This window comes from Ailuropoda melanoleuca, chromosome 1, assembly GCF_002007445.2.
Source record: "Ailuropoda melanoleuca isolate Jingjing chromosome 1, ASM200744v2, whole genome shotgun sequence".
NCBI lineage: Eukaryota > Metazoa > Chordata > Mammalia > Carnivora > Ursidae > Ailuropoda > Ailuropoda melanoleuca.
In genome coordinates, this window is record NC_048218.1 from 113,471,068 (window position 1) to 113,492,919 (window position 21,852).

The 21,852-nt window shown below is 53.2% G+C and overlaps 1 protein-coding gene across 5 annotated transcripts in view; it reads right to left on the reverse strand.

Annotated features, from left to right (window-relative positions):
* Positions 1-21,852, reverse strand: part of GRB10 (growth factor receptor bound protein 10) — a 171,975-nt gene that overhangs the window by 24,018 nt on the left and 126,105 nt on the right. For all 5 annotated transcript variants that reach the window (XM_019797968.2, XM_019797971.2, XM_034665549.1 and 2 more), the window contains 5 exons: positions 13,197-13,353; positions 6,044-6,159; positions 4,865-4,933; positions 3,248-3,385; positions 1,736-1,846 (listed from right to left, as the gene is read on the reverse strand). In XM_019797968.2, the coding sequence (XP_019653527.1) occupies positions 1,736-1,846; positions 3,248-3,385; positions 4,865-4,933; positions 6,044-6,159; positions 13,197-13,353 (591 nt within the window). The remainder of the gene's footprint in view (positions 1-1,735; positions 1,847-3,247; positions 3,386-4,864; positions 4,934-6,043; positions 6,160-13,196; positions 13,354-21,852) is intronic.

The following is a 21,852-nucleotide window of genomic DNA, read 5'->3' on the forward strand; positions in this document are numbered from 1 at the left end:
GACTCCAAGCACACTCACTGGTGACTGGATGTGAGTGATGGGGCTGCTTCAGCTCCCACCTATGAGCACCTCAGAAGATGCAGGAAGAGGACGGATGGAGAGCGCTTAGCGGAGTACCTTGTGCGCAGGGAGTATGCAGCAAACAGCATCTACCGTGACCATGACCAACATCAGCACGGCCTCACCGGGGAGAGCGGGCCCTGCGCACAGGGGTGTGTGTGCACATGTATGCACGTGTGTGCACCCATCTCCTCGCACTCACGCGGGTGTGTACATGTGCGTACGTGTGTGCATTTCCTTGTATTCACGTGGGTGTGTGCATGTACACGTGTGTGCACATATCTCCTTGTACTCACGTAGGTGTGTGCGTGTGTGTGCATGCGTGTGCATCTCCTTGTATTCATGTGGGTGTGTGCATGTACACATGCGTGCACACATCTTGTACTCACGTAGGTGTGTGCGCGCGTGTGCACGCGTGTTCATCTCCTTGTACTCACGTAGGTGTGTGCGCGCATCTCCTTGTATTCACGTAGGTGTGTGCATGTAAACGTGCGTGCACCCATCTCCTTGTATTCACGTGGGTGTGCGTGCGCGTGTGCACGTGTGTGCATCTCGTACTCACGTAGGTGTGTGCATGTGTGCACGTGTGTGCATCTCCTTGTACTCACGTAGGTGTGTGCATGTGTGCACGTGTGTGCATCTCCTTGTACTCACGTAGGTGTGTGCATGTGTGCACACGTGTGCATCTCCTTGTACTCACGTAGGTGTGTGCACGTGCACGCACCTCCTTGTATTCACGTGGGTGTACGCGCACGTGTGCACGTGTGTGCATCTCGTACTCACGTAGGTGTGTGCATGTGTGCACGCGTGTGCATCTCCTTGTATTCACGTAGGTGTGTGAACATGTGCACGTGTGTGCATCTCCTTGTATTCACGTGGGTGTGTGCACGCGTGTGCACGCGTGTGCATCTCCTTGTACTCACGTAGGTGTGTGCACGCGCGTGCACGTGTGTTCATCTCCTTGTATTCATGTGGGTGTGCACGCACGTGTGCACGTGTGTGCATCTCCTTGTATTCACATAGGTGTGTGCGCGCGTGTGCACACGTGTGCATCTCCTTGTACTCACGTAGGTGTGTGCACGTGTGTGCATCTCCTTGTATTCACGTAGGTGTGTGCATGTGTGCACGTGTGTGCATCTCCTTGTATTCACGTGGGTGTGTGCACGTGTGCGCACACATCTCTTTGTATTCACACGGGTGCGCCCGTGTGTGGGGTGTGTATGCATGTGAGCATATGTATGTGTGCACATCTGTGTATAGGTGTGTGTGTGTGTGCACATGTGGAAATACGCATGAGGACGTGCTCTCACACACGTGTGCAGAAGCAGGGCAGGGGGCACCCCACTGTCCCAGAGACTGGAAGCCCATATGGAAAGTGTCAGCTCCCAGCACTCTGGAGGCTGCCCAAGTGACAGGCTGGGGGTCACGAAGCCACGGAGCCTGTGGACACACACCGCCCATTGCGCCCCCTGCTTCTACCCAAGGTGCTAGCTACTTGGGGATCGACACGTCGTGAGCACACAGGAATGAATCCATCCACCGTGAGCCTAACCTTATGTTAGAAAATAACCCAAACAACCCCAGGACCAAGAAAGCAGTTTGCGGTTTCATTCCGAAGCCCCGGCGGGATGCCATCGGGAGCGGCAGCCCCCAGACAGGGCGGGGGGTGCGGTACCTTTATGCAGAAGCCATAGTCGGTGGGGGCGCCGTACTGCTTCCTGCCGGCGATCAGGGAGAAGACGCTGCTCTCCTCCAAGCCCCCGAGCAGCTGCAGGTGTCGAGGCTCCTGCGGAAGAGGGGGGGGTCAACTTCACAGGGGAGAACTTCCCAAGCATGGCCAACAGTAGACGCTCACACGTGCTGGTCAACAGAGGGCAGTCTGCGCACACTGTGCCTGCATTCCTCTCTGCAGGTGCTAGGCTAAGACCAAACACACCCAGCCCTCGCCAAGGGCACCCACCTCCCACGACTGTGACAACGGGGGCACCTGGGAGGCTCAGCTGGATAAGCATCTACCTTGGACTCAGGTCGTGATCGCAGGGTCCTGGGATCGAGCCCCCCCTTGGGCTCCCTGCTCGGTGGGAAGCCTGCTTCTCCCTCTGCCTCTGTCCTCCCCCTGCTTGTGCGCTCTCTAATAAATAAAATCTTTAAAAAAACAAAACCCCACTGGGACAACCTATTTGATACTCTGCATATCAAAGCCCCCTAACCAAACATTCAAAGCGAAAACCAGGAGAACATCTGGAGCCTACGTTCAAAGTGAAGAGCGTGCTGCAGGGCTCGGCCCACGCTCCCTCTGCTGCCTTGCTGCACGGCGTCCAGATGTCCCACGGTTTTCCCACCGACAGCCTGTCCCAGACTTGTCCCCAACCCTCCATCGTCCCAGTTCTACCTCCTGCTCTGGGTTCAGCATCCATGAGGGCGCTGGGAAGTTGGGAAATCAAGTTGCCCTTCCCGCCCTATACCAGATGGAGGCTTCTCCACCTGCCACGCCCCTTGTCCCCAGCTCACGTGGGGCAGCCGCTGACCGCGCCCTCAGCGCCCTCACCTGGGGTCCCACCGGGCCCTCCCTCCTCTCTGCTGGCAGGAATGGCACACGCCGGCCACGGTCTGTGGGGCCCTCTCCCGCTGCGGGGCACGCTCATGCATCACAAGAACAGTGTGCAAGCAGGAGTGTGCAAGGGCACCAACCAGCAAGGTGAGCCCCCAACGCCCCAGCTGTCTTTGGAAGCCTGCAGCTGCCTTTTCCGTTTCTCACCTCCTCTTCCCCCTGGAAATACGTGCACACCTCCAATCTCTTCTTGGGGGTATCTACGATAATGCATACTAGCTTGGCAACAATCCATCAGCCATCCCACGGCCAGCCTGGATGCTAACTTCCAAACTATGGAAACTGAGTCAGCTTCCTTCAGGGACTCAGGCCGCCAAGGAGGCTCTGTTCCCAAGCCACAGAGGGGGCCGGGGCTGGCCAGGCTAGGGGCGCGGCGGCGAGGCGCCCTGGGGGCCTATAGGTCTGGGCTGTCGCCTGGCTTCTAAGGGCGACCAGCGGGCCAGGAACTTGGACTTAGCTGAACCAGTTATCACAAGCCTGGGGAACCCTGATGCGTATGTTCAAGTAAAGCCACGTCCACACTGACTGCCCCCGGCCTGGTGTGATGGCGGGGGCCGCAGTGGCTTTAAAACCCACCTTGGACGCCCCCTTCGTGGAACAGTAAAGGCCCGACCTCCGCAAACACACGTACAGCTTTCTCCACGACTTCCTCCCCAGCTCCTTCACGTGCAGAAAGCCCTGGATTTCAGGAGAACTACTGGAGTTCAGAAAGTTCTGTTGAAGAGACACGTCAGAGTCAGATGCTGCTGCCGTCAGCAAGGAGCAGGCGTGGCCTACTGCCACCACGGGCATTTTCACATCGTCTGAATCACAAAAACTCTTTTCTTTGGTCAAACCAAGCATTTTCAAACAATAGTTTTCCTTTCAAAAATCTTAAAACCCCAGCCAATGGGCCTCCCTAACGCTGACCAAAAACGGAAAGTCACAGATTTCCCTGTAAGACAGCAGGGTTAAAGGCCCTGTGCTTTCTCAGGGTTTTCCATAAAACATGCAGCCCAATCATCAGAGTCAGGGCTACAAGAAGCACCGGGAGCAGTGTGGACAGAGACCAAGCATGTCACTTTCAGCATGTCGCCCTCCACGGGAACGTGAGCTGATGGTTCTCTCCAGCAACACCTGGGTGATGCCGCTGTCTGGGCCGACCCCTCCCATGTGCAGCACAGCTTCCTCGGGAAACCGAGGTCAGGAGCCAGGTCTGGGAGTAAGGCTGGGGCGGTTACAGTGGTGGGTCCTCTGCACTGGACTATGAGGGGACACGGCTCCTCCCACACGGGGGACGGGCCAGTGGACAGAGTCCGCAAGCACCCTCACTGAGCACATAAGCCATCCCAAATCAGGCACCGAGCCATGTCACCCTCACGGCCCGGGAGAACCAGGAGGCAACAACTCTGGCTGGAGCAGTCAAACGCTACGGTCAGGGTCGGGGCGCTTTGGGAGAAACACTGGAATGGAGCTCTGAAACCCTCACCGTGTGGGAGCTGAAAACACACCTAGTGACCCAGAGAGTGGACAAAGGAGGACAGTGGGCAGAATTCTGTAGGAACTAAATTTTAGCGGTTTTTCTTGTATCTGATGCCGCCTGGACAGTGTTGGCTGCCTTCATGAATGGTCTGTTCTCTCACTTAACACCCTGTGAACAGACACGTTTCTCGGGGCGCAGCAGTAATAGTCCCCTTCCCGACTTTCCTGGAAGCGCGTGAGCAGGACTCAGCCAGGGGCTGGGGAAAGGCCAGGTTTTCTTGGAAAGACTTCAGAAGGCAGAGGGACAACGAAGACAGCCACAAAACTAACTTGAATGTACACTCTGCTGCCTCTTAAAGGGTTTTATGCCAGCCCAATCCTTTCTCACGATAAAGGGGCTCCGTCTCGGGGTGGAGATCCCCAGGGCACCGGCCTAACCCGGGCCCTGCGCTCTGGAGGAGAACATGCCGGCCTGTGAATTCTCTCTCCTGCCCGTCTGCTCGCGCTGCTTCTGGCTTGGCGGAAGCTCATCCTGTTTGTAAGAGCTTGTTTCGCTTCGAAGGAGCCTGGCTGCACATACATTTCCCAAGTCCACCTTGATTTCTGGTTACTCTAAACCCCGTCAGGAGCCAAGGCTAGTACGTGATGAAGAATGCAACCCCATCAAGGTTTTGGGGAGCTGCCACGGCAGCGAGAGAGGACGCCCATCCCGAAACCCTTCCTGGCCCGTACCTGCAGAAGCTGGCTGTGACCGCCGTTTGACTGCTGGCACCAAGTAACCATCTGCTCTGGGAAGAAATTCTAAGGAAATGGGAAAACAAATACAGAAGGGTTAGTTTAAAAGCAGGGAAAGGCAGCCAGTGTTAAAAACATTCCTACAGGGGCGCCTGGGTGGCGCAGTCGTTAAGCGTCTGCCTTCGGCTCAGGGTGTGATCCCAGCGTTCTGGGATCGAGCCCCACATCAGGCTTCTCTGCTAGGAGCCTGCTTCTTTCCTCTCCCACTCCCCCTGCTTGTGTTCCCTCTCTCTCTGGCTGTCTCTCTGTGTCAAATAAATAAATAAAATCTTAAAAAAAAAAAATTCCTACCGGCGTGCGGATGTCCATAAAGATTTTAAATGACGGTCCCTCTTCCTCCCCTATCCCTCGGTGGGAACACCTACTTCAAAAGGTTGCCATGTTTCCTTAAATGGTGAGCTCGAGGCTGGAGTATCTATCATGTTTAATGTGCGTTCGTGCCTCTCAGCGTGCACCAAGGCCGAGGCCCGCCACACGGTGTTACACAAAATTAGTTATCAAATGTCTTACTTTCAAATAAAAAAGCAGCTAAACCACTGGCCAGAAGTTGACGGAGGGTCTTCTCACGTCATGACGGCTCAGCCTCATGCCATGACAAGAGCACATGCTAGGGCAGCAGGAGGCGGCCGATCCTGACAGGTCACAGGACACGTGCCCCCCGCCACTCCAGAAAAATAAAAAGGAAAGAAAGATCCAGCCCAACGTGCCCGGAAACTCATTCTTCCACAAACCACAAAGTATTATTTGCTATTTGCCGAGACTAATGAGTTTTTATTCTGCTGAGTATTGAACCGATTTGTTCTAATTTAACCCTGAACTTTGGATATAACTGAAAAACCTGCCCCTCATCTCTCCTGACTCAGAGGCTAACCCCCTGTCCCCCTGCTACCATGGAGAAACGCATTCGTTACCCGTGGCCACTACAAAGGCATTTAGGTAAGCAGCAGAGACGGAGTTCTGCAAAGGCCGCTTTGCGAGACAGCAGCCTGGACTCTCAAACCCTTCTGCTACCCCTGCATCCATCTCATTACGGTATCCTAGTGCTACCGACGCCAAGGATCAACCCCAAGCTTTCAAAAGTCCCAAACCCCAAACCCAGAGAGAGAAGACTCTCACCGTAGGATTTTTGAAAAACTCGTATTTTGCATAATTCTTCCTAAATAAAAACTTGCTTTCGCTTGCCATGGTACTCTCCACCTGGACCACCAGCTCATGGTCCTCCAGGCACCTTTCTGCAGACAAAAAACATAGGTGTGAGACGACACAGGTGGAAACTGCAAGGTGGCTTTACCCCGGACGACAGCCTCTAGCTAACGTTCCGTTACTCCATGCCGCGAGCCAAGAGGAGGTCCAGGACTGGATGACATTTAAGTCTCTCTTTCATGCACAAGGGGTCCTGTGACAGGTGGGGTGAGGAACTGAAGTCAGTCCTGACTTCCATATGCCGCTTCTCTGTTTGGCACTGACGAAGGTTGAGGGAGTTAATAAAGACTCCCAGCAAATGATGTTGCCCTTAAATTAAAAGTTTCAACTCTCATAAAGAACAGGGACTACAGTAACGGAGAAAACATCCACAAGACAAGAGTGGCAGGAGGGACCACAGGACGGCAGGTGGGTGAGGGGACAGTGGAGGGGAACTGACATAAAGTGCAGAGAAGGAGATGCCACAGAGCTGGCCCGGACGGGATGAGCGGGTCCTCCAAAGCCCCCTCCTTTCCCACAGCCAGAGCCTTGGTACCAAGCAGAGGATTCTTCAGTAAAGACCTATTTGTAGCCCGAACTTGCCGAGGCACGGGCTGTCCTCCCCATGGCCGCCCGGATGTCCAGGGCCACGCCCAGCACCAGCCGCGAGCCATGAACAGGTCCCCCTGCTCTGGGCTGCGAGGGAATCTGCATGCAACAAGAGACCCATGACTCTGCCCCACGTGTCCCCACGACAGGAGGGAGGAGCTATGCCTGGGGTGAGTGTGTGATAACAACCGCTGAGTTTACTTTCAGAAAAGGGATTGGCCCAGGCTGGCATTCATTTAAAATGGATTTTCTGGTGTAAAACAAATCAGTGATTTGTGTTCCGAAATTTAGTCAGAAAAAAACATCTCTGTAGGTACAGGGACAAAGCCAAGCACCCCAAACCAGGTGACAGTTGGTTTACAAACCTGAAATTTTCCACCAGGTAAAATAAGGAAAAACAGATCAGTGGGGTTACAGTGACCTAAGCGAGGATAAGACCACGGCGCGTTCCAAAGCAGAGTGTTAGGTCTGCGCAGAGTCATAAGCCCCAGGGGACCCATGGGGAGACAACAGCTCTGAGGGGCACACGTGGACACATGCACGGGGCTCCACCCCCCCAGAGAGCAGCCTCCTCCCTCCCTACGTCCCTCCCATGAGGCAAGATCCCGGGACAGCTGCGCATAGACTGGGCCAGAGCCGCCGGGCAGATGGGAGCGGGGAACCCATACACCCGGAAAGGGGCGTGCTCCTCTCCTCTGGGTCACTCTGGTGCCACCCGCGGGGGCGCAGGTACCCACAGGTGAAAACAGAGGCCTCGTGGCTCCCCTACTCCAGCCCGCAGGGGTCCCAGAGCCCTGGACAGCACTGGGCTCAGCAAGACTGTGTGTGACCCCTTCCCAGAGACCCTGTCTGCCACTGGATGTCCACGTGCCCATTTTCCCAGCTGTCAAAAAGCCACTCTGACAATATCAGCTTAAAGCTCTTTTCTCCAGTTCTCACTTTCTCTATGATTCTAAAAACAGGTATTTTATTTATTTTTTTTTAAGATTTTATTTATTTATTTAACAGAGAGAGAGAGCACTAGCAGTGGAACAAAAGGAGAAGGAGAAGCAGGCTCTCCACCTAGCAGAGAGCCTGACGTGGGGCTCAATCCCAGGACTCTGGGATCATGACCTGAGCCAAAGGCAGACGCTTAACTGACCGAGCCACCCAGGCACCCCTAAAAACAGGTACTTTCAAATGACCTTGGGTGACTCTATTAAACAATCCTGTTGCCTCCATCAATTTCCTATAATCACAACAGAAAGCGACATTTCATCAGGGTGTTCCCAAAGAATGTTTTGTGCAAATGGAAGAGTCAGACAGTCCTCAAAGGGGATTCGTATTTTTTCAAATTTTTGACACTAAATCCAGCATCTACGCCACCACCCTACTCCACACGCAAAATGGTTACAGAGCATTCAACTCAAAAGGGCAGATCTTACTTCCATGCCTTAAAATGTGCATGGACAAGAGAGTCCTTGGCAGAAACGCGAGCCACCCGCCCGGGCTGCTGTCAGGATCCCACCTTGCCGCCCCGCCGCTGTGCCTGCACTCGGCATGGTCCACCCATGGCAGGGAGCAGAGCCGGCTGTCAGCACGCTTGCAACAGCTGCTTGGGGCTCTGCAGGACTGGGGACTGTGATCAAAGTCGAGGAGAAGATACCACGGAAAACAACCCTGATGTCTGGACATGCCCGATAAGCAGCCTTCCTTCTAAATATCTCAGTGGGGAAAGGACAGCATTCTGGTGCCCTTCCGATAGAATGACAAGGAGACAGAGACGGGAAAGGTCAGCCTTGAAGGTCTTTGTGAGCTGAATACAGGGCTGAATACAGCTGCTGTTTCTCCTCTGACACCTGTCCGCACATCTCTGCTGCGGCCAAGTCCTCCAGAGGGTGACTACCACACCTTTCTCACCTGGCCAGGAACACACACAGAGCTGTGAACAGCCCAAAGAGAGAGCTCAGGCTTTTTCCTGGAGGGCTGCAACCTAATTCTTCCAACAACAGAATTCCCCAAATCCCTGGACCTCTGGCAGCTGTCTTCTTGTCACCGTGCTCCATGCTGACCGGGCTGCCCTGCTCACCTGTCCCGTGCTCACCGAGGGCCTGAGTGGGTCTGCATGCCCCAGTTCCCATTTTACAAAATCCCTTTAAAGAAATCGTTTGTTCACGTGACACAGCTATGGACTGGCTGTTAAATACCCCGACAGGCCCTCCACGTGCAGGCATCCCTGCGGAAGTGAGCCCTCCGGAGACTCGCTGCTCACGTGCTTGGGGCAGACAGCAGGACCGTGCCTGCCCCATTCTGGACCCTCCCGCTGGACTCGGCGGCCGCTCGGTGCCCTCGGTCAGGGACAGTGTTCACAAGGCTGAGAGCTCTACACAAAAGACCCCCCCAACAGGCAGGACGTGTGGGACTCACTGACATATGTGACACATGAAGACGTCACATCCAGGGAGCGGCTTGCCAGAGCTGGAAGTCACAAGGCACAGACTGGGCTTCCCTGAGATCGTCCATCACTAAGGGCTCTGCCCCAACCTGTCAAACGGCCTCGAGGGGTAAGTGACTTCAGGAGCTGATGCTGGGGCGTAAGAAAGGCACTGACCAGGGTGTGACAGCAGCATGGCTCAGAGGGAGAGGCAACACTCCCACCATCCAGAGACGCTGCCACCAAGCACCAGCGGGCGCCTCTGCACCTGCCCCCCCCAACCAAGTATGACACCCCAACCAACAGGGGCCGCTGAGGGCTGCAGCCACACACACGCATGCATGGTCTTCTGCTAGTGCAAACAAAACCATCTGTTCTCAATCCCCACTCCTGGCTGGGATAAAGTTTAATATCACTAAGGATCTAATATTTTTCCTGCGAAGATCAGGATAGTAATTGTGCCTTGAAATGCTGAATTCTAAGGCTATCCACAGGCTCAAAGTGCCACTGGAATTAGCTTACTTATGCCTCAATTATCGGGGTAACTGTTTGCTTCTATAAGCCTTACAGATCTGGGGCGCTGTCTGCCTGGCCCCGAACCACAGGCCTCGTGTACGTGCAGATCCCCAGAGCATCGCCAATGCGCCGGAGAAAGCGACTTTCCAAAGGGTCCTATCAGTAACTGGGGACGTGGGGCAGGACGGCTCCACCCGGAGAGTGGGGGTCACCTGGCTGCAGGACCCAGGAGCAGCCCCAGAACATCATCCTTTAAGGAATTCTGCACCAGCAAGCACACTCACGCCCGTTCGCGGGGCTCCAGTGCTGGCACTGCACGCACTTCTCTGACGGGCACGCCGCGGTGCCTGCTCCACGGTGGTGTGCAACAGGCTCCTGGACGTCCACTGTCCCCACTGCTGTTCATCTGACCCGCGGATGCTACCGAACGCTGGAAAGAATAGCATTTCTGCCTCAACAGCAACCTGACCGATTTTAAAAAAGGACAGGCTTGCATCACAAACGAAAGAACACACAGAGAAGATACGGAGGCCGGAAGGCCGAGGCTCTTTGTGGACAGCGGGAGTTTCTGTGGCTCTGACCTCCGAGGATGGCGTGACTGAGCCTCTAAAACCTCGCACGTCCTGTGCAGACCCAGGTGTTTGGAGCGTGCTCACTTGCTGCCGACGGCACAGGGGCTGGTGGCAGAAAAGGCCTGAGGAGGAGCCTCGAGAGGGCACTTCACACACCTGCAATTAACTTCACGGACTTTTTGTCAAACAGGATCCCAAATGGGAGCCAAGCGTTCTTTTGTCTTTTTTTTTCATCATTTCTCTTTCTCCCTTCCTTTTTTTTCACTTTAACTTGATTTTCTAAGAAAGTATTATCCCCTTTAGGGACACCTGGGTGGCTCAGTCGGCGAAGCACCTGCCTTTGGCTCAGGTCATGATACCAGGGTCCTGGGATCGAGTCCCATGTCGGGCTCCCTGCTCAGCGGGGAGTCTGCTTCTCCCTCTGCCCCTGCCCCGCCTCCCCGTTTGTGCATGTGTGCGCGCACTCTCTCTCAAATAAATAAATAAATAAATCTTAAGAAATAAAAAAGTATTATCCCCATAGCGTATGTTAAGTCCATCTGTGAATAAGACAAATAAAGAATAAAGCATAAAATTATCGTATCACTAAGAATACCATGTGTTTCTTTTTCGAGTTTCTCAGAATAAATTCTTTTTCACATGGGTGATGATTTCTGAAGTTTTACTGTATATAAATTCTTGATCTCTGGCATGATGTTTGAGAAATCAAGGGTACCACAACAAATACAAGAATCAAAATTTCTCACAGTCTTTGTATGTTCAATTTTATTGTGTGTATCTGTCCCCATTTTATACGTGTTTTTGGTGTGGACAAACATATTCCTACAGTTCTATAATTCCTTTCAAAGTGAGATTATTCAGACTTTTGAATGGGCTTCAAGAATACTCATATTTGGGTCCAGGTCCACAGCTGTGTTTTTTAAGTTCATTCTGTGTATGAGCACGTGTGCATGTATGTATATATGTGTACATACGCACGCATGGCAAGTGCACGTGTCCATACACTCTTTTCTCTGTGCACGTGTGCATGTATGTACGTATGTGTACATACGCATGTGCGGCATGGGCACATGTCCATGCATGCTGTTCTGTGTGTGAGCACGTGTGCATGCATGTATATATGTGTACATCCACACGCATGGCAAGTGCACGTGTCCATACACTCTCTTCTCTGTGCACGTGTGCATGTATGTACGTATGTGTACATACGCATGTGCGGCATGTGCACGTGTCCATGCATGCTGTTCTGTGTGAGCACGTGTGCATGCATGTACATATGTGTACATACACACGCATGGCAAGTGCACATGTCCATAACTCTCTTCTCTGTGCACGTGTGCATGTATGTACGTATGTGTACATACGCATGTGTGGTGTGTGCATGTGTTCATGTACGCTGTTCTGTGTGTTATGTGTGCATGTATGTATATATGTGTACATATGCATGTGTGGTGTGTCCATATGTCCATACACGCTCTTCCGTGTGTGCACATATGCACGTATGCATATATGTGTGCATACACGTGCAGCATGTGCACATGTTCATACACGCTGTTCTGTGTGTGCACGTGTGCACGTATGTATATATGTGCACCTACACATGCATGGCATGTGCATGTGTCCATACATGCTGCAAGGGTCCAACAATTGTTTAATTTCCAAGTTACTTGTGCATCAGCAGATGCTTCTGGCGGCCCCATGAGACCAGTGCAGGTTCTATTCGTGGGTGTCCCAAACTGGAGCCTGACAATGGGGTCACCCGTTCCTGCAGGTGGCACCAGTGAATGCACCTGGCAGGAGAAGGCTGCTAGAGATGATGGAGGAAGCTTCTGCTGGCATGCAAGTGCACTGGAGAAGGGCAGGAACAGGAAAGACGAGAGAGAGTGTTCCCAGTGCTATGAGCTGTACCCATATCTGATGGCACGGGGGGCTAGAACTCAGTGATTAAAACAATGCCAACTCAGGGGCACCTGGGGGGCTCAGCCAGTGAAGCGTCTGCTTTCAGCTCAGATCACGATCCCGGAGTCCTGGGATCAAGCCCCGTGTCAGGCTTGGAGCAGGGAGCCTGCTTGTGTGCTCGCTCTCTCCCTCTCTCACTCTGACAAAAAAATAAATAAAATCTTAAAAAAACAAAACAAAACACAATGCCAACTCAAATCTCCTAGCATGTTTAGGCTTAGACTGTATAACATCATTCCAGACCTGGAAGTTTAAATTTGATCTACTAATCTTCCAGAAAGGTTCATGAGAAAAGTTCAGAACCATGGGAAGAACTCTCTGATCTGTGTAGTTTTTCTCCTTTAGCACATGGAAGAGATACAGTTGTTGATTCGGAGAAAATTCTGGTTTTAAGTGTGTGCTTGTGATTTTGTAAGTACCATGCGTTATCTGGTAAGAATTTAAACAAAAGTCATAAAAAGCTTCTGGACCTGAAATAGACCACCTGAGCAAGGAAACTCCACAAAATCCAAAACCTCAGTAAGTTCTGTAAACAGTACGTGTTTCAAAATATTCTCCTGCTCTCTACAGACGACACAGCATGTGCGTGCGGGCAGTGAGAACACTGTGCACCAGCCCAGAGATACACCCAACACTCTAACTCCCGCAGGCCGTCACCGCGGCACCCCACTCCCATGAGGTGGGTGAGCTGCTGTCCGCACGGTGATGCCAGGACGGTGCTCCCTGCCCAGGCCCTGCTAGGCTGCCCTCCCCAGACTGCAGCCGTGCGGCAAGCCCCGAGCACCTGCCATAGCCAGTTCTCCAGCCAAATCACAGAGAGAAACTTCTTGCTGTGCTGGTGCCCTCGGGAACGGCTGCTGCCATCCTCCCGGAAGCAAGATTCTGGAAGCAGCAGATCAGGGAAGGCTGGGAGGGAGGCAGAAGTGTCAGGAGAAACAGGTGTGCAGTGGAGAGGGGATGGCACACAGACGTCACGCCGTGCAGGCTGGGACACCGGGCCCCCCAGCGTGCTCCCTACCTAGCCCCAGGTGTGGGTGGTGCTCCACAAGCGTCCAGCTGTTGTCGTCCACGCAGTGACTTCTGTAAACGAGCAGCTGGCACAGGTCCCTGGCTGTCATGTCTGCTGGAATCTCCACCACTTTGCTCGTCCCGTCTTCACTGAAGATTTTCACATCCTGCAACATACAAAGGGGACACTTATAGAGGAGCAACTTGGGTTTTCGAGGAATAAACATTGAATCAAAATCAAACAGGAAAGGCAGGAAGAGCAGCATTCCAATACAGGTCCTCTGTCCTTCCGAGCAGCAGGCAGCAGCCGGCCGACCACGTACCCCACCGCCCCACCGTGGCCGGACATGGAAGGTTACGCAGGAAGTTCTGGAAATGCCAGGACATCTCGGGGCAGACAGGGCGCACAGCCAAGCTGGCACGTACGAGCTGCTTTGCAGCCACCTGTCTCAGAAAGCGCCAGAACTCATGTCAAATACTGCTGGTGGTCTCAGGGCTGGACGTTTCATAGTGGAACCAACCACACGGACAAGCACAGCAACCCAGATCGTAACTTCTGAGGAGCCCACCTGCTGTCTGTTCCCAGGCACTGGGGTGCAACAGCCGGCACCCCGTCACCCCCCACACAGCTCAGTTCACTAAGGTTCCGGGAGTCGACACGAATAAAAGTACGAATCTGCTGAAATTTAAAGTACGAAAAAGACGGGGCAGAGTACGAATGCAGTCACAAAATTCTTTGGCCCCCTTCCCCCTGCAAAATGACCAGCCAGCTTCATTTCCAGTTCAAAGCCACCACGAATGACACGCTCCCAGGCAAAGGGAGAGTCAAGCAGAAATGCCGGGGACCATAAATACCCTCTGCCCAGAGACAGAGCGAGAGGGACAGGGATGCAGCCCCCCTGGGGGGTGGGGTGCACGCGATGCTTTAAAAACAAACACAAAACCTTACCTCAACAGCATGGAAAAAGCAGTCAGAGGAACAAGACGGCATTTTAAACTGAGACGGTCTCCTGAAAGGGAGTTTGTCCCCGGCTTTTCCGCTGTCCTTGGCAGGCTGGGCCCCTCCAGACCTGCCCCACCAGTAGTGCCCTGTGCAGAGGTGCGGGGAACCGGGCGGGCAGGGCGGGCTGACTCTGGGCAGGCCGGGTTGCTTCTGCCTCGGGCTTAGTCCACGAGGTAGTGAATCAAGCCAGGCAGGGCAGACCAATCAGGTCCCTCCTCCCTGCGTCTGATGCAATCGCCCCCCAACGGGCTCCCCACTTCAGGGCCGGTGAGGTGGAGGCAGGACACTCAGGCCAAGAGGCCGGAAAGAGCCCTGCTCCTGTTTTCCTGTGACAGCAAAATGAAACGCAGGACGCCCAGAGCCTGAGCACGGGCGTTCTCTGAATCCAGGCCTGGCTGCCAAGTCTCTCAGAAATCTGGGTCTGTAGCCCGGGGGCACTTGCAACTTCGGAGCAAGAGCTCCCATGGCCTCTGAATGTCAGCTGGTCCTGACCAAGTGGCTGCAGCTCTCTTGCTCCCTCTCTGTCCCTTTTCCCTGGTGCAAACTTTGTCTGGCAGGAGAGGGCGAGTTATGGGAACAAGTCCCTGTTGCAAGGGAGTGAACGCAGGAGCAGGAACTGGGATCGTCCAGCCCCACAAGTACTGTCCCCGCTGGAGGGGAGGCAGGGCCAGCCTGGAGACACAGCTCCCCGGGGGCAGGTCACCACCCCTGCCGGCCACCTCTCAGCCACCTGGAGAAATCCCCAGGGGAGCCAATCAGGACTGAGGGACAAGCCTGCAACTCACATGCATTTTTATAGAAACCTACTCATCTCTTTCCGGGAGTTCACATTTCGCTCTATAGAAGGTATACTTCCACGAAACAAATGAAATATTCAAATACAGCTGACATGAGGGAGTCCATAAATGTGACATTTAAACAACGAAAAGAGTCTTTTGTCTGTAGGTCAAAACTTAAAAAAAAAAAAACCCACAAAAAATGCATTAACATGGAAGAGAAACAAATTTAGAAAACACAAATGGGTCCAGATAATTCCTTAGAAATGCACGAACTGTACTGTGCACCATGTCCTCTGCCAAGCCCAGCATGCTCCTGAGACCCTGTGCTCGGGGTTGGAGGGAGTGTCTCTGGGATTGCAATCAACATCAGCTTCTCTAGAACACTTCGATCACGTTCAAGCCTGTGTATCGATTTCCCTGCCCCAAATCAGGTCTGGCCCCGGTACTTAATCTTCTTTCTGGCCCGAATGCATTTTTCTTTAAACTCACTCTTCGCCTCCCTGCGGCTCACAGCCACCCCCCGGAGGTCTATATATAGTCTCAGTATTAAAAGCTAAGATATGCTCTGTCTCACGGCCAAGTCCATGGCTTTCGGATTCCCAGAGTAGGCTGGGCTGGCAGGCCCGGGGCAGGAGCAGGCACAGACGGTGCTCCAGGGACAGGCCCTTGAAGCCCACGCTGGCCGCTCTGCCCCAGCCACCTCCAGACACAGCAGAGCCTGCTGGCCAGCAACGCCACAAACCCCCAAGACGTAGCAGCAGTCTCAGGCGGGTCACGCATTTGGGGCTGCACCGGAGAGGACTTTAGCGAACACTAAGGCACAAAGAGAAACGTTCCGTAGTGGTTGGCCACTGTCCACCGTGCCTGAGGCCAGCAGTTGAAGGGACATCTAGCACCATGAGGTGCCTCTTCAGTCACCCCCTGGTTGGTGCCTGGCCTCATTCTAGAAGCAATTAAGGGTGTAAGATCTCAGCCCTCCGCGCACAGGCCTGGGGAGAGGGCTGCAGAGAGCAGGCTTGGCCTCCCTCGATGCATGGACATTCAAGCATCTCGCACAGGGCCCAGAAGCTTCTCTGCAGTGAGCAGGCCAGGGTCTCTGCCCCCTGCAGCTCACGGCTCAGCCAGGATGAGGTTCCTCCCATGGGCCTGTGTTCCTGGGGTACAGCCTGTCCAGGGAGCGTATGTACCTGGGTAATGCCAGGATGGAGGTGAACTGGGAGCACAGCCCCGCAGTGCCAGGCCCTGGGACCTCAGGCAGGTTCTCTACTAGCTGAGACTCACTCTCCCCTCTGTGCCATGAGCACTGCTTGGGTAGTCAATCAGAAGTGCAAAGCACAGTGTTTGCTCTAAGAGTGTTAAAGCACCATTTACGACCTGCCTTGACAAAGCAGGGGTCGATTTTCAAAGCAGACTGGGCTGCAGTCCGGCTTCACGGATAACTAGCTGCGGGAATCTGGCGCAGTGGTCCGTGTCTCAGCCATGCATCTGTCAAGTGGAGATCCGCGAGTAGCACTGGCTTCCCAGTGCAGGCCCGGCTCAGGCTAAGAAGAGCCCCCCTGGAAAGGTCTCAGGCCCTTGCACCTCCCCCTGGGGGTGTGCTCGCATGGGAAACAGAGCCAGGAATGAGGCAGGCTCTGTCTGCAAGCTGCAGACACCAGGGAAGGGGGCCACCTGGACCCTGACTCAGGCCTGTGAATCTGGGAACACAAGCCTTGTGACTGGTGAGAGGCACCAGGAACAATTCAATGGGAAAAGCCAAGCCCTGAATCCTCAATTTCCTCTTTTCTGTTGCAAAAGACGTTAAGTAGCTCTTTGCTTAAAAATAAAATGGTAACATTAAAGAGAACACAATTCTGTCAATGCAGTGAGGCACTTTCTCTGCAGAGGCAGCGGGGGCAGGAATGCTCCGTCAGGCCGCCCAGGCCCTGCCCGCGTGGTGCCGCCACCAGTGATAAAAGCCCTGGAGCGGTAATAGAACATTCTGGTGTTCCCGGAGCCCTGCTGTCACTTTTTATACACTCCCTGCACAGAGCAAGATGCAGACCAAAGGGAAGGAGTTTGAGAACAATCAGGGTGGAGGTGACATCATCTCCGTGGTCCCGATCTGCACTCTGGGGATCCTAGCTTCTGGCCCTGGGTCCCCAACAGGTAGGCCGTGGGGGTCACCACCCTGCCGTCTGTCTTGCTCTTGCTTCACACACACACCTTGCTGGCTGACTCAAAGGCTCAGACTTTCCTACGGAGTTCAGAAGGCCCTCACTTTGGCCCAGACCACCCTGGAAAGACAGAAAATGGGGTACTTTCAGCTCTTCACCCCCAGAGCCGTCCACAGTGTAGGGTTTCCTTGAAGGTCAGCCCCCTCAGGGTACATGGACTGAGCAGAGCTGAGGGGGGCCCCAAACTCTGGCACGGACGCCAACACAGTAGGGAGGGGAGGGCGGTGAGCCAGGAGCTCCCAGGCCAGCTTTGTCTTACTTCTTTACCTTCGATCAACCGACTTCTTTTTTTTTTTTTTTTTTTTTTTTTAAGTATTTTATTTATTTATTTGACAGAGACAGAGACAGCTAGCGAGAGAGGGAACACAAGCAGGGGGAGTGGGAGAGGAAGAAGCAGGCTCATAGCAGAGGAGCCTGATGTGGGGCTCGATCCCATAACGCCGGGATCACGCCCTGAGCCGAAGGCAGACGCTTAACCCCTGTGCCACCCAGGCGCCCCCGATCAACCGACTTCTTAACCCTGAGCTCTTCCCGGTCCACTTTAAATGCATTTTCGAAAGTAAGGACGTAAGCCGAGGTTTTCAGAAACTTCTGAAGTCAACACTTACAGAGAAGTCAGGTTGTAACCCAAGAACTGCCAGGGACAGGAAGGGGGATGTGCGGATGGTACCCTGTCCCGGTTGGGGCCACGAGGAGGAAGCAGGAAAGTCAGCTGTGTCCGGGAAGGTGGACAGCCCCAGGAGCCACACCTGTGCCTGGGCAGGTTGGGGGGGCTCCACCTCTGAAAACCCCAGCAGCCATGCTGGGGCCCAACGTGAATGCCCTCCGCGGTAGGTGTCACCGTCCCCCAACGAGATGAGTGATGCGAGTCTCAGTAATGCAGAACGGCTTGCCCGGCGTCCAGCCAACAGAAACTGCTGGAGCCCGGACCCGAGCCCAGGGCATCGGCTCTGCTATGCTTCTTTGCCACCAGGACACCTCCCAGCATGGGAGAACCTTCCCTGCCATGAGGGCTCCATGGCTTCCTAGGAGCTGAATAAAAAGGTGTCTGATTCTGGCATGCCCTGAAGCCCCCTAACCGGGCATTCGTAGTAAGTTCGGAAGACATGAAATTCAGTTCAGACTGGGCAGAACCAGGGTTAGGCTAGACAAATTTTAGTGAAAAGTAATGTAAATCTAACAATTTTTTCCAGTTCTGTTCTAAACTAATGGTTCTACTTTAAGATATAAAGTATGACAACCGAAACTGCTCCATGTAATTTTATGGCTCTATTCGAGGTAATAAGAATGTACGCAATAATCCTGTTCAATGAGGACAAGTCAAACTGACTTTAAAAGAAATCTGCATTAAAATCTGTTGACTTCCAAGTTTCAATGAAAAAATATTTTCAGTCCTTACAAATCCTTTCCAAAGTAGTTAAAATTCTAAAAGTAACTCATTGAGGGGCACCTGCGTGGCTCAGTCAGTGAAGCGTCTGCCTTCGGCTCAGGTCATGATCTCAGGGTCCTAGGATTGAGCCCCATGTAGGCTCCTTGCTCAGCGGGAAGTCTGCTTCTCCCCTCACCCTGGCTCCTGTTCTCTCTCTCTCTCCCTCTCTTTCATACATACATACATAAATATCTTTTAAAATATAAAATAATGCATCGAATAGTTCTTGAAAGTCAACCACAGATTTCAGAGTCCCCCAGCAGACTCCCCTCCTTGAATGGCTCTCACCAGCCCACGGGGTGGGTGACAAGATTCAAAGCACAGGGTGGCCCACCTTCAAACCAGACAGACCCATTTGGAAGACTCGATTTCGATCTGCTCCTATTTTTTTTTTCCTCGAATGGTATGTGTAGCCTATGACTTTGACAAAGGCAATATTGATAAACTGATATCATTTTGTCGAAAACTGAAATAAAAGCTATTTTAGAAAAGATGCAATCCTCCTTCAGTGGACTAAAGACAGCAAAGGGATCCCAAGTGTTTGGAGTCAAGCAAAGCTGGGCCTCAGCTTCCCCGAGTGTAACACGGTGGTGGCACCAACCAGTCCACCAGTCTCCACCCAAGGGCTCCTACCTGGGTCCCCGCCAATCAAGAGGCCCCACTACTGCTGTCATGGGAACATCTACTTGCATCTCCTCCTCTCTGGAGCTCCCAGGGGAGCAGGGCCACAGCTCCTTCATCCTTCTTGTTCTGCCCGGCCCACTTTCTCAGCCACTCTGCGAGGGAGCTGGGGAAGCATTGCTTGTAGCACTTTCTGCCACACTCAGTTTCCTTCCTGCTCAGAAAAAATTGAGCGAGGGTCTCCAGTGGAAAGCACTGCCTCGTCCACTTTGCGGCTTTGCTGGTGACTCTTCATACCTTCCCTCCGCCCTACACCAGGCCTCCTTGTCTGACAGGCTCCCTTCTGGTTTCCAGGACCAGGGATCATGGGCTGGGGTGAGGGGGAGTGCACAGGGGAACACAAGTCCCTGCACAGTGCCCTACAACAGTGACAGGTGTCTGCCACCTGTGCCCAGCACTGCAAGGACCAGCAAGGACACATCCTCAAGCACTGTGAGGGGCCGTTCACTTGGATCTCAAGAGGAAGAGAATGCTATTCGTGGTGGAGTCGACCTGGGGGAACCCACTTTCTTTCCTATGCACAAGGACAATGCCAGCTGCTCCTGGGATGTGTGAAGGTGGGAGGGGCAGGGCCTCGTGAAGTGGAAATTCCTGACACGTTACACACACATACACACACCCAGAGATATTAGTTTTTTTTTATTATAAGAATAAGTTTTCATTGTAACGCCTGAAAATATTAAGGGACAAGGGGAAAAAAAACTGAGAATCACCTACAATTCCCCTATCAGTTAAAATTCTAGCGTGTGCCCTTCTAGTATTCTTTTGCACACGTATTTATAAATAGACACACTGACATAGTTAGGATCACAGGACGCAGAGTTTTGTAATCAGGCTGGTCAGCCTCAGGTCACGTCGTAAATATCTCCCGGGCACTACACTTCTTTGATGTTTCAGCGCCTGTGAAGTGTTTGTCCACGTGGCCGTGTGGACCATGGTGCTGTCCTGACGGCTGTCCACGTGGGTGGTTTCCAGTCCTTCACTCTCACTGACAGCGCCGCTTGGCACATCTTCGTACATGAGTCTCAGTGTGTGTGTCTATTTTCTCAGGATACATCGCTAGACATCAAGCTTTATTATTTCTTTTTTTAAAGATTTGTTTCTTTTAGGGAGAGACTGAGAGAGCACGTGCAGGGGAGGGGCAGAGGGAGAGGGAGAGAGAATCTCTAGCGGACTCTGTGCTGACCATGAAGCCCAATGCAAGGCTCGATCTCAGGACCCTGAGATTGTGACCTGAGCCGAAACCAAGAGCTGGATGCTTAACCACCCAGGCCCCCAGACATCAAACTTTACTAAAATACACCTCAAATAACAGAAACATCTCCAACAGCAGATACGACTGACCATGTACTTGCAGAATGCTGTTCCCTAAAACTGGTTTGTTAAGGAACAGAATTGGACCAGGCACAAGTCCGCTCAGTCTCGCCACATAAGAAACAGTTACGAAGCACGTTTTCGGTGCAGTCCCCAGTCCCCGGGACATCCCGGTTTCCCCCAGTGCCCACTGCCCACACCGTCTAGGAACATCAGTTACGTAGAGGAATCCTGGCTCCATGGTGACAGCACGGACTTCAGAACCTGCCAGTCCTGGATTCAAGACTCCTCCTTCAGCTTGCTGCGTGAGCACCCACCCCCCGACCATCAACACCCTCACTGCCACGGCAGGGGGACCATTGTCACACAGGCTTACTGCGGGTGTCACTTGCGGGGGGGTGCATGGAACTCCCTCGTGGGGAGCACACAATAAAGGATCATTCCAGACAAAGCCCGTCTGACCTGTCTTCTCCTTCTGGGGGCGCCGCAGCCAAGATAGCCCTGCTGCACACACCCACAAAGAGAAAGCCTTTGCACAGAAAGAGCTCATTGCGAACTGTGTTCCAAAGACTTGATCTCAGGTTTTAAGTAGTTGAAATCCCAGCAGTTAGGAGTTCGTTTGCATTCAAAGAAGCTGGAGCCCACAGGGAAGAAGGCAGTGGTGGTATCTGAGAACAGAAGCCCCCCCCCAACTGCCCCACCAGGTCCACCTGTCCTTCGTGAGGTGGGGCGGGGGCAGCGGGGGTGGCCCCTAGGAGGCCTGGTGACCAGCTCAGTGTGGGCAGGAACGCGTGCAGAGTGAATATCAAGCCAAAGCCTCCTTCCGGACGGACCTCCATGGGAGCCAACTCCTGGAGCCGGGCCCTTCCCGGAGCACCGGTGTCTTTCAGGGGCACTGGCTCCACACACACATGCAATGTAGATGCAATTCTGATTTGAATAATTTATTTTTTATGATAGTAAGGAATCAGGAGTGATGACGATTCTGGTAAAAAACACTCATGATCTTTTAACAGAACCAGAAATATTGTAAAGTATTTACAAATAAGTGATCTTTTACATGAGATTCTGGTCAAACAGCAGATGGGGGAGAGTCCATAGGGTGTGGCTGGAGCAGGCTGAGGGGTACGTGGGGATTCACCTCACTATTCAGTCTACTTCTGTGTGGGCTCCAAATTGTTCACAGACAAGAGCCTCAACACGCCTTTAGCCTTGTGTTGCTAGAAGAAATAAAGATTATACGG